Source organism: Onychostoma macrolepis, chromosome 08 (assembly GCF_012432095.1).
Source record: "Onychostoma macrolepis isolate SWU-2019 chromosome 08, ASM1243209v1, whole genome shotgun sequence".
NCBI lineage: Eukaryota > Metazoa > Chordata > Actinopteri > Cypriniformes > Cyprinidae > Onychostoma > Onychostoma macrolepis.
This window is the reverse complement of record NC_081162.1, coordinates 7,796,897-7,809,055: the sequence shown is the minus strand read 5'-3', so window position 1 is coordinate 7,809,055 and position 12,159 is coordinate 7,796,897. Positions and strand designations below refer to the sequence as shown.

The 12,159-nt window shown below is 35.3% G+C and overlaps 1 protein-coding gene across 3 annotated transcripts in view; it reads right to left on the bottom strand.

Annotated features, from left to right (window-relative positions):
• pcsk5b (proprotein convertase subtilisin/kexin type 5b) overlaps nt 1-12,159 on the bottom strand; it is a 60,425-nt gene that overhangs the window by 41,667 nt on the left and 6,599 nt on the right. For all 3 annotated transcript variants that reach the window (XM_058784769.1, XM_058784771.1, XM_058784770.1), the window contains exon 5: nt 10,435-10,511. In XM_058784769.1, coding sequence (XP_058640752.1) covers nt 10,435-10,511 — 77 coding nt within the window. The remainder of the gene's footprint in view (nt 1-10,434; nt 10,512-12,159) is intronic.

Genomic DNA, 12,159 nt, shown 5'->3' with positions numbered 1-12,159 from the left:
GGTTCAGATTGCAGTTTCCATGCAGCCTCAAAGGGCTCTACATGATCCCAGCCGAGGAATAAGGATCTTATCTAGCGAAATGATCTGTCATTTTCTTAAAAAAAAATAAATAAAAATGTACATACTTTTTAACCACAAATACTCATCTTGCACTAGCTCTGCGATGCGTGTCTTGTAATCACATTGGAAACGTCACGTGCGGTTAGTTCTTTGTCTGTATACTTTGGCTTAAAAAGGTAGGGTAGGGCAAAAAACATCTAATTTTCTCCTCCAACTTCAAAATCGCCTGACATCGTTGTTTTACTTTTTTTGTAAAGGGCGTTTGACTTTCTTTGCATGTTCTGCATCATGTACTGATGAACGGAGATCTTACGGGTTTGGAACGACATGAGGGTGAGTAATTAATGACAGAATTTTCATTTTTGGGTGAACTATCCCTTTAACGACGACAGCGAACAAGAGGGAGAATGTGAGCACTGTGTGCTCAGGCGCTGCCGTTCTCAGTGCCGTCAAAATAAAAGTCCCGCCTCGAATGCATCGGCCAAACAGAAAAACTTATCAGCCGATGCCGATATTTGAAAAATGCCAAATATCGGCCGATATATAGGTCGACCACTATGTATTATTACTTCCAGAATGAAAATTTCCTGATAATTTACTCACCCCCTTACCATCCAAGATGTTTATGTCTTTCTTTCTTCAGTCGAAACGAAATTACAAAATTAATGACGGAATTTTCATTTTTGGGTGAACTATCCCTTTAACCGTTCTGTCTAACTGATAGAAAATCAGCTGTCTACAGATATAAAAAGTCTGTCTACGGATAGAAAAAGTCTGTCTAATAATCAGAACTGTTAAACAAAGGAATTAAATGTATACAATAAGTATTATAACGATTTCTTTTATATTATTACTAACAAAGGAAAAACATAATACTTTCTCGTTTGCTGTCAGTATTTAGCAAATACGCATTTATATCATTTAAACAAATCTTTAAATGACTAATAGACATTTAATTTCACAAACTTGCAAACTCAGTAGAATCCAATTGTGAGATCTTGTGAAGTGTGCATGTGTATCCTGCATGATCACGTGTGCTCTGCGTGACGGTTGGTCAGGAGGAAACGCGCGATCAACAAACTTTAAACTCATGATTTCAAACCATGCTGCGCTTTATACATTTGCCCACTGTCATATTCTTGTCATTTTGTGCTGTACGTAAAATACATGTGTGCTGTATGTAAAATGACTGTTAGATTGGCTTTATTTGAACAATATGATTCCCGGTGCACACAAACTTCCCAGAATAAGTGCCCTGTTAGTTACAGTGTTTACGTCCTTTTTAATTATATTTTCATTAAATATTTATTTATTTGTGAAAAATACTTGGTCACCTAAAAGTATAAGTATGTTTATTTTAAATATTTATTTTTTAATCCATTTTCAAATTATTTAAAATTTCTTAAATCTTAATTAACATTAAATAAAATTATATCGGCTATATATATCGGCCACCCTACTTTCCAAGATATCGGCAGTCAAAAAAAAAAAAAAAATTTCGGTCGACCACTAATAATGCACACAGATCTTTAATGCATCCATGGTGAATAAAATAAATTTAAAAAAAATGTGCTGACCCCAAATTTTTAAATGGTACAGTATAAGTTCAGAAAAAAAACCTGAGTCAATATTTTTGTTGATTTTACTCTAAATCAGGGGTCAGCAACCTTTGGGCATGAAGTGCCTTTTTTAATTTTTCTGGTTAACCACTGTGCCTTTGACTAGCAATAGGAAGTAGCAAATCATGGTTCATAACTGTCATGTAAACCAAAGGCTATTGCCGCAAAAAAAAAAAAAACTTTCATACTTTTCACCCCTAAGCTTTTTTTTTTTTAATTCTCAAACAATTTGTGAACAAGCAGTTTTTCCATTCAATGTGCAAAATATAAATGGAAACAAAATTTGTACCCACTGGGGAAGTCACTGTAACTATTTATGCAAATGAAAAATGCATCCAGCTTTGTGTGTGTGGGCTCTGCACAGAAAACAGCGTGCGAGTGCAGAAGTGAGTTCTATTTCGTCTTCTTGCAGTTGAATCTTTTGAAAATCACAATAAATGCGCGTACAGGAATGGAGAAGCAGAACCGAAATGTAATTTTATAACAAGTAATTTGATTCCTGACCTTACGCATCTGATCTGATTTCCAAAATTGGAATAGCTTTTCGATTCCCAACTCTCCTACTAAATAATTTCATTCTTGCATGCAAAAAGACCTGTATGGTGACTACGGGGCTGTGTAAAATATTTTTTGCAACTTACTAGGTTTATCATTTGTAATTTTTTTCCGATAATGTTGATAATCGTCTGTTACCTGACTGTTGATATCGACATTGCGATACTTACGAGACATCGTCGATATATACGATAATATCTTCTTTTCGCCCAGCCCTAATTTTAACACCTCTGCAGCTTCTCTCACTATTTTCATGATGAAAATATTTGTACGACACATTTCAGAATGTTTTATGAAACACAGCTTGCAGAACTTGTGCCATTAGCTTTCACATAGTTGTGTAAAGTATTATTTAGGCGTAAAAACAAAGTGTTTGGTCATTTTACATATCACTCAGACAGTCTTTTCCTGTCTAACTGACTATATGCCAATAATCAAAACCCTGCTCTGTGAGACGAAGTCACATCTGCTAGCAGAATACAGGTCAATGAGAAAACCAGAAACACAAACCACACCTGAACAGAACATTCCAGCATTTCAGCATTTCCAGAACCGCACAAGACACTGAAACCTTTCCTACGTTCCCTTAAAAAAAAATTATAATCATATTATGTAACATATAAACCCATTTACCATACAGAACATACACTGTCCACAGCCACACACTTATGATGTGCTGCACATTTGACATACAGCTTAAAAGTCAGACTGGGTCAATAAACAGCAGTTCCACTGAAAGTCTAGTGCAAAGCCCATGTTCATCTGTCAGATATATGAACTTCCAATATTTACAGTACAGCCGCTCGGTCACTCAGAACGACCCTCGGCGGTGGAGCTCACGGTCAAAACCCACCGCAGGGAAATACAGACTCGCATTACACAAACTATCAGCGGAGGAACCAACACAAAACATTCCAGCACATAAAAGATCAACAGCTTGTGTAGGATAGTGGCCAAACGACAGGGGAGACTTTACTGAATCACTCAATAAACCCCAAAAAAACAGTCATGTTCAGAATTATTAGCACCCTTGGTAAAACTGAGCAAAGAAGGCAGTGAAAATAAATCTGCATTGTTTCTCCTTTTGATCTTTCATTAAAAATGTTTTCACAAAAATCTTTTCACAAAAAAATTAATCGAAGTAAATCAATACACATTTGCCACAATTATTAGTACCCCTAGGAATTATTATAGAGTAAAATATATTCCCATTTAATGAACATGAAATTATCCAACCATGGTTTCCTGTTTCACAAAAGTATAAATGTGAGGGATCACAAAGGCCAAATCCCCTTAATCAATCAATCACAAACTCATAATGGCAGCAAGCATAATCGTATTAACATAGGTGGCGTACGCAGATTTTAATCGAAATATACAGGCATGTAAACACCTTAATCGCAGTATTGCCGCTCTGACCAAAGTGCGCATAGCACAAGCAAAGCACATCTGCTCTTTCTGAGTCCATCATTTGTGCTGTCCAGTGGGGTGTGTGAATAATGGCAGTAAAAAAATAACCACAATTCTTAGCGAATAATAAGAATAATTGCATGTAAACAGGAGTGAAGAGGTTTGCTCTTGACATGTAAACATCATAATGCGATTAAGTCCTTACTCTGATTATTGGAAATAAATCGCATTATTCGTGCGCATGTAAACGTTGTCAATGAGAAAAACCAAAAAATATAGTTCTGATGTGCAGAACAAGATTGTTGAGCTTCACAAAATAGAAATTGGCTGTAAGAAAGTAGCTAAATCATTGAAAATTCACACTTCCACCATCAGGGCAATAATTAAGAAGTTCCAGTCAACAGAAAATGTAAAATCTGCCTCGAAGAGGACGTGTCTCTATTTTGTCTTGTGGATATTTCTCACAAAAATGAAAATTACCCCTTGATTTACTTACCCTCAAGCCATCCTAGTGAATGGGTGTTGGTATTTGGTGGGGGGGGTTAATAAAGGCCTTCTGAAGTGAATCAATGTGATTGTGTAAGGAAAATATCCATATTTAAAACTTTATAAACCATAATGTCTAGCTTCTGCTAACTGTTGTGCATGCATTCATGAGAGAGTGGTGTTCCAGCGGACGACGTAGGCGTAAACTCCAGTGAGAATATGCTAGTCACGTCAGAACCAAGTTTTGTTTACAGCAAAGGAAAACCACGTTAAGAAGTTAACTGTTTTCACTATCCTATGACATTTTTTAACAAATGCTTATTTTGTACTTCTAATTCTCTGTGTTTTGTTTTGCTCTCTCCTCTGTGCTTCCGTGTTCGTCACTTCTCACTGGAGCTTACGCTATGTCCTACATCATCCGCTAAAACGCCACTCTCATAAACGCACATACGACATTTAGTGGATTACACTTTACAGATTACAGTTTAGAAAGCTTTAAAGGGGTCATATGACATTGCTAAAAAGAACATTATTTTGTGTATTTGGTGTAATGCAATGTGTTTATGTGTTTAAAGATCAAAACACATATTATTTTCCACATACTGTACATTATTGTTGCTCCTCTATGCACCACCTCTCTGAAACGCGTTGATTTTTACAAAGCTCATCATTCTGAGAAGCGAGGCATGTTCTGATTGGCCTGTTATCCAGTGCGCTGTGATTGGCCGAATACCTCAAGCGTGTAACAGAAATGTTACGCCCCCTTACCGTATTGTGATGCCGTGTCCCGGCGCAATGAGACAAAAACAATAAAACCCATTTATAAACAAGGCATTTGTTGCATCCAGTGGGGACATAATTACTGATTATAATTACTTATACTGTCTTTTTATGTGTTGCATCGCTCCGCGTAAACATTACCATGTCTGCATTTGTGATCGGAGAAATGACAAACAACAAGCGGTACTCTACACTGCTCAAAACTCGCGTTTGAATAGTCAGTGGCAAATTCTTTAAATAAGAAAATGTACTTACAGGCTGTGAGTCAGAAGCGCCTGTCCTTGCAAAGTTGGAATTGCCCCATTTTATAGAAACAGTCTTTGAGCAAAGCTGGCATTGAAGGCTACTCTCCCAGGTTCAGGAAATAGTCCTCTGTTAAAATGGCTTGAAACACTCTCTAATATTTGGGTTGAACTGTTCTGGAACAGTGTTGTAAATATAACTTAACCACTGATTTCTAGTTGTGTCCTCTTTTGGAAGCCCAAACAAAGTAGTTTCGCTTTCACAATGAAACCCAGCGTCTCCAGGACATGGCGCTGGCGGCAGCAACAACACTACAGCGAGAATAAAAATCACAGCCTCTTTCTTGGTGTATACATTTCAGCTGTGTTTTGCAAATCTCCCCACACAGTGACATAGACATGTGGGGGCGTGTTTAAATGAGGCGTTTTAGGAGGGCGTGGACGAGTCTTAACTTTTATACAGAATATCTCTTTAGGTTTGAGACTTTAGTCTTTGAAACTTTAGGGATCTTATCTATGCACAAACAGCTTGTAACACTCCAAAGAGAAAGGAAAACTTGAAATCGCATCATATGGCCCCTTTAAATATGGATATTTTTCATGTGGAGCACTTTTTATGATGGATTGACGCACTTTTTTGGGATTCAAAACCTTGACCCCCTTTCACTGCCATTATAAAGCTTGGAAGAGTGAAGACATTTTTTAACATAACTCCGACCGAATTCATCTGAAAGAAGAAAGTCATACACACCTTAATGAATAATGAACGTGATATTGCGTAGCTTGTCAGTGATCTACGGCTCTGTGTATTAAACGGCGCTCTATTTGAAAACAGTTGATGGAGATTTAGCGCTAATCACGGAACCGGCTTTTCTGACGAGATGCGCATGAATATCGTGTTCGATATATCGCCCAGCCCTACCTTGGATAGATTGAGGGTGAGTAAATCATGGAAGCAATTTACATTTTTGGGTAAACTATCCCTTTAAAGCAAGGCGAGGAGGATAGTTTGTGTGGCCAAAGACTCTCCAAGGATCACAGCTGGAGAATTGCAGAAAACAGGAGAGTCTCGGGGTCAGAAAGCCTCAAAAATTATCAAACAGCACCTACATCACCACTAGTTGTGCACCACAAGGAAGAAAAAAAAAAAAAAAAAACACATCTGCTTTCATTCAAAAACAAACTCCAGCATAGTACTGGATCTTCAAACAGCAGTTCTACGTAAAAAAAAAAAAAAGAACTTTTTGGCACACATGAGATGGGTTTAAAGGGATGCGAGATAAAGATGAGAGATTAAAAAAATAAAATAAAATAAAATAAATTACCCCATGTGTACAATGAAATATACTGCTGTATCTTTAATGTTATGGGCCTATTTTTCTGCCAGAAGTCCTAGACATCTTGTTCAGATGCACAGCATCAAGAATTCTAGCAAATAGCAACAGACACAAAATCTAATTCTGCCCCTCCCTGCTAGAAATCCACAGTTGGGCCACTGTTGGATATTGCATCAAGACAATGATCCAAAACAAAAATCAAAATCACAAAAATGGGTCACTGAGAACTAAATGAAGGTTCTGCTAAATCCATCCCAGTCTTCTGATTTGAACCCTATAGAAAACAAGTGGGGTGAACTGAAGAGGAGAAGCACCAACATTGAGCTGGGAATCTAAAGAATGTGTGTATAAAGAAATGGTCTCTGATCTCTTGTCAGGCGTTCTCCAAACTCTTCGGGCCTTATAGAAAAGACTCAAAGCTGTTATCTTGGCAAATGAAGGTTGCAAAAAGTATTAAAAAAATAAAAATAAATGTATGACAATAATTGTGGGCAACTTGTAATAGAGAAAAACATTTGTGTCATAATTAGATACCCCCCACCCCATTTTCAATATAGCTGTTGGTACATTATATTATTATTCATTCAATGTATTCATTAGTAAATGTATTATTCATTATTTACAACACATTATTTTTTTTAATCTTATTTGATACACACCCTAATCTGACATTTTTTATAGAATAATAAAATAATAATAATAAATTATTATACACAAATAACACAATAAATTGCTAATTATTAAAGTACATTATAAACGTAATATTTTATGAAATTATAACCTAATCGGATGTTAGCCAATCATAAAGCAGGTCATTTACATATGCAATTCTTAGAGACACAGTAGCAAAATTTGCCTATTTAATTTCCTGCTCAGAGGAAGCTGGAAAGAGGTCATAACTAAATTTTGTTTATCGCAAATAATCTCAACTAACATTAGCAGACTTTGAGAAAATAGAATGGTACAAAAAATGTAGGCTATGCCCAATTTAAAGGAGTTAATTGCCATATAGTTGTCTATACTTCCTTTATGAGGTGAGAACATTTGAACTTTCTGCACTCGAAGCCTGACAGAGACAGAAGAAGCCAGGGCAGGAGGTGGATGGTATTCTATAGAGCGTGTCTATACATGCAGACCTAAACCTCCCTCTCCGTCTCCAACACACGCTTCCTACTGAAAACAGTGACAGCATCAAACACTCCCCTTTTCCTCGGGCCACGGAAATACTTCTAATGGGGCTCCTGAAAGTGTAAATTAAGAGGGGGAATAGTGCTCACGACAGCAAAACACTCATGTATACGTGCATTCACATACAGACACCTCCAGATGGGGGTTTGTGGAGCATTTAGAGGTGTGTGATACAGGCAAGGCAAAAATCACTACTACTACTGCTCATTCTTAGGGATAAGTATTACATTTCATCACATAAGTCGTCCTGCACCATTTGAGCTGCAGACATGAATCATATCTCAAATCGTGCAGATTGAGGAGAGGTGTGCTATCACTTTCCTAAAATAATACAGGGGGGAAATCTTATAGACAATGGAAAAGGTACATAGAGACTTGTTGGACTCGGGGGAAAAATATTTTACCATTTAATAAAAAAAAATGATGTTTTCTTTTTTCTACATTAAGGTAATGAGAATTGGTGGATTAGAAATGTGTCTTTTTGTCATAAAAATGGTCCTAAAAAAAAGCAACACTTTACACAAAACAGGGTTCATTTTGTTAACTAAAACTAAAATTATAAAAAAAAAGAAAAAAAGAAAAAAAAAAGGAAAATCTGAAATTAAATTAAATAAAAACACGAAACATTTAAAATGAACAAAAATGAGAAATGTTGCCTCTGCAGCTAGCTTACATAAACTGAAGCTAAAACCAACTAGAAATAACCAAAACCAAACTAATACTACAAGAAAAAATATTAAACCATAATAGCAATATTTAAAAAAAATAAATAAAAATTAAAAAAAATCTATAAAAATGACAAATACTTAAGACTAAAACAATGAAAAAATTTAAAACTGAATTCAAAATCTGAAATAAAATATTAAATGAAAAAATAAAAACTTAAATTAGAAAAGCTCATTTCAAATAATAAATGAAGCAACAGCAATATTAATAGTAGACATGATATATTTTTAAAAATAATAATTTAAAAGGCATTTAAATAAAATAAGACAAAAATTAAAATGAAAAAAAAAATTAAAATGAAAAAATAACAGCCAATACAAAATATTAATAGAAACTATCATACTATATACATATTACTAAAATAACACTGCACAATCCATAATTTCTTTGTTTTGATTTAAAGACCAAATGTGACCAGTTTGTAGAAATTCACTTTCAAATATAGCACACCAGATTATTTACAGTAATTTTATGTTGCCTTTATGATGTCTTTTTATATTTTAAAAGCTATCTGTTGTTACAGTAGATAGCTTTGTGAACATAAAAATTTCTCCTTTCGCATTCTACAAAAGAAAAAGAAAAAAAAGGAAAATCTGAAATTAAATTAAATAAAAACACGAAACATTTAAAATGAACAAAAATGAGAAATGTTGCCTCTGCAGCTAGCTTACATAAACTGAAGCTAAAACCAACTAGAAATAACCAAAACCAAACTAATACTACAAGAAAAATATTAAACCATAATAGCAATATTTAAAAAAATAAATAAAAATTAAAAAAATCTATAAAAATGACAAATACTTAAGACTAAAACAATGAAAAAATTTAAAACTGAATTCAAAATCTGAAATAAAATATTAAATGAAAAAATAAAAACTTAAATTAGAAAAGCTCATTTCAAATAATAAATGAAGCAACAGCAATATTAATAGTAGACATGATATATTTTTAAAAATAATAATTTAAAAGGCATTTAAATAAAATAAGACAAAAAATTAAAATGAAAAAAAAAATTAAAATGAAAAAATAACAGCCAATACAAAATATTAATAGAAACTATCATACTATATACATATTACTAAAATAACACTGCACAATCCATAATTTCTTTGTTTTGATTTAAAGACCAAATGTGACCAGTTTGTAGAAATTCACTTTCAAATATAGCACACCAGATTATTTACAGTAATTTTATGTTGCCTTTATGATGTCTTTTTATATTTTAAAAGCTATCTGTTGTTACAGTAGATAGCTTTGTGAACACTTAAAAATTTCTCCTTTCGCATTCTACAAAAGAAAAAAAGAAAAAAGAAACATCTGGAATGGCATGAGGGCGAGTAAATTCCTATCATTCAGGGATGCTTTACTCTATGAAGGGAGCAGATGAGGTTCAGTTCTCGCTCATCAGTTGCAGAATTGCATTGCACTGGAGCTCCTCGCAGAAACGGCAACGGCACAGAGGATCAGAGCCCGGGCCAAGCTTTCAGTCTGAACGGTCCAAAAAAGCTGCAGAGCCATCTGGCACAGACTCGCACACGCTGGCAGAGTGGCAGCCACAAAAACACATGGGGGCCTCCACCCACTCACCAAACACACCCATATATACACACAACAAACCAAATATCAACATTCACCAAACACTTCCAAATACACACTGATCTTGTGCCAACATTTCCACACACACACACACACACATAATCTCTCACAGAAAGCTAATTTCAAAAATCCCTTTTTGCCAAACAAACATGCCAAATACACTTACTTCTACACACACCGATTGCAAGCCAAGCGCAGTATTTACTCATACACCTAAGAAACCCTCAAACACACAGAAAGCAAACTCCAAAAACCCACATTCACCAAACAAACATGCCAAACACTCTTACTAGCGTACAGATCAGAAGCCAAATACCCACATTCACACACACCACAGAGAGGACTGTATAAACAAAGCCTTTCCAGGGTTTTAATGACCTGATATGCTCAAAGAATTGAGCGCGTGCGTGCGTGCGTAATGAACTTCACTCTTACTTGTTCTCATTACTGGCATCATATCGGGGCATGGGATCCATGTCATTACCGTTCACATCATAACTGGCCTCATTATCCTGCAAACAGATCAAAGCAAGAGAAAGACGCATGAGAACATGGTCAAATGTGGATTTGTCCGTCCATTATGTGAATGTGCCAATTAGGACACTTAAAAAATGCTAAAAGTGAACAAAATACTGCATCATTTTTGGAATTTTACATGCGAGCATGTGAATTTGCACATTTACTTTTAGGACAGGGCTTACATAAACACAAAAGCATCAGTCAATGTACAAATAGGCTTTGTTTTGCTCACTTGCTCTGATCCAAATCCTAGTTTTTAGGTTGCCAATGAATGTTTGATGGCAAACGTTGAAAATTAGCCGATGTGCGGTCATTTTAATAAATGATAAGTTGTTTTCCCACAAAAGCAGTTCATTGAGCATAGTGAAACCTTTCCTCCATTGGCATTCATTCAAAAAATGGTCTCTGGTCTCCTTCCCTGTGTACTGAACCTTTGCACCTTGCACTTAATGCCTGATACCTCGACCTTAAAGAGATTTTAAAAATTCTGTCATTAATTACTCACCCTCATGTCGTTCCAAACCCGAAAGACCTTTGTTCATCTTTGGAAAACAAAAAAATATATTTTTGATGAAATCCAAGAGCTTTCTGATCCTGCATAGGCAGCAACATAACTGAAACGTTCAAGGCCGAGAAACATAGTAAGGACATATTTAAAATAGTCCATGTGACATCAGTCATGAGCACGTGTCGAAGACTAACACGGAAGAGAAGAAAACGTTGAATTAAGTTGCTATTTTTGTTTTTTTTTGCACTCAAAAAGTAGCTCATAGTTCTCGTAGCTTCATAACATTACAGTTGAACCACTGATGTCACATGGACTATTTTATCGAGGTCCTTACTGCCTTTCTGGGCCTTGACCATGTCAGTTGCGTTGCTGTCTATGCAGGATCAGAAAGCTATTGGATTTCATCAAAAAAAAAAAAAAAAAATCTTAATTTGTGTTCTGAAGATGAACGAAGGTCTTATTTGTTTGGAACGACATGAGGGGAGTAATTAAAGACAGAATTTTCATTTTTTGGGGTGAACTAACCCTTTAAAGCCTGATACTGTGTTTTAGCCAAATTCTAAGGCAGTATCACATATATCCCAGAGCTCACTGCAAGAAGTTCAATAGGGATAATTTCAAGATTTTTCTGATGAGATGAGAAAAATGTTAATAATAAATAAACAAACATACCATTAAATTCTAAGATGTCTCAATAAAATAGCTCTAATGTGATTAAAATTGATTTTTACCCAATATTTCGGTATGCAATATGCTTTTTTATGCTTTAGGGGATTGTGACATTAGCTTAGCATCATGCTAACGTTAACTTCATGGACCTCCTTCTCATTTCTAGGGAGCTCTGCAGCATAAGTCTTTATAGTTGGGTAAACCATTTTTAATGGTGAACGGAAACTACATTAAATATAATTTTTACATTCCATTTTCCCCAATATCAAAAGAATGCAGAAGCGTTAGTTTTCTAAAATTTAAGGTGAAGTACATTACAAAACGCAAAGTATAAAACAAGTTCTGTGTGAACAGCCCCTGAGAAGGAAACTGCCTGTATAGTCAGTAGTCAGCAAGTCGGCTCACTAGGTTTTGGAACAGAGCAAGTATGTTAGAAGAGCATACTCAATACATTATTTCTACAG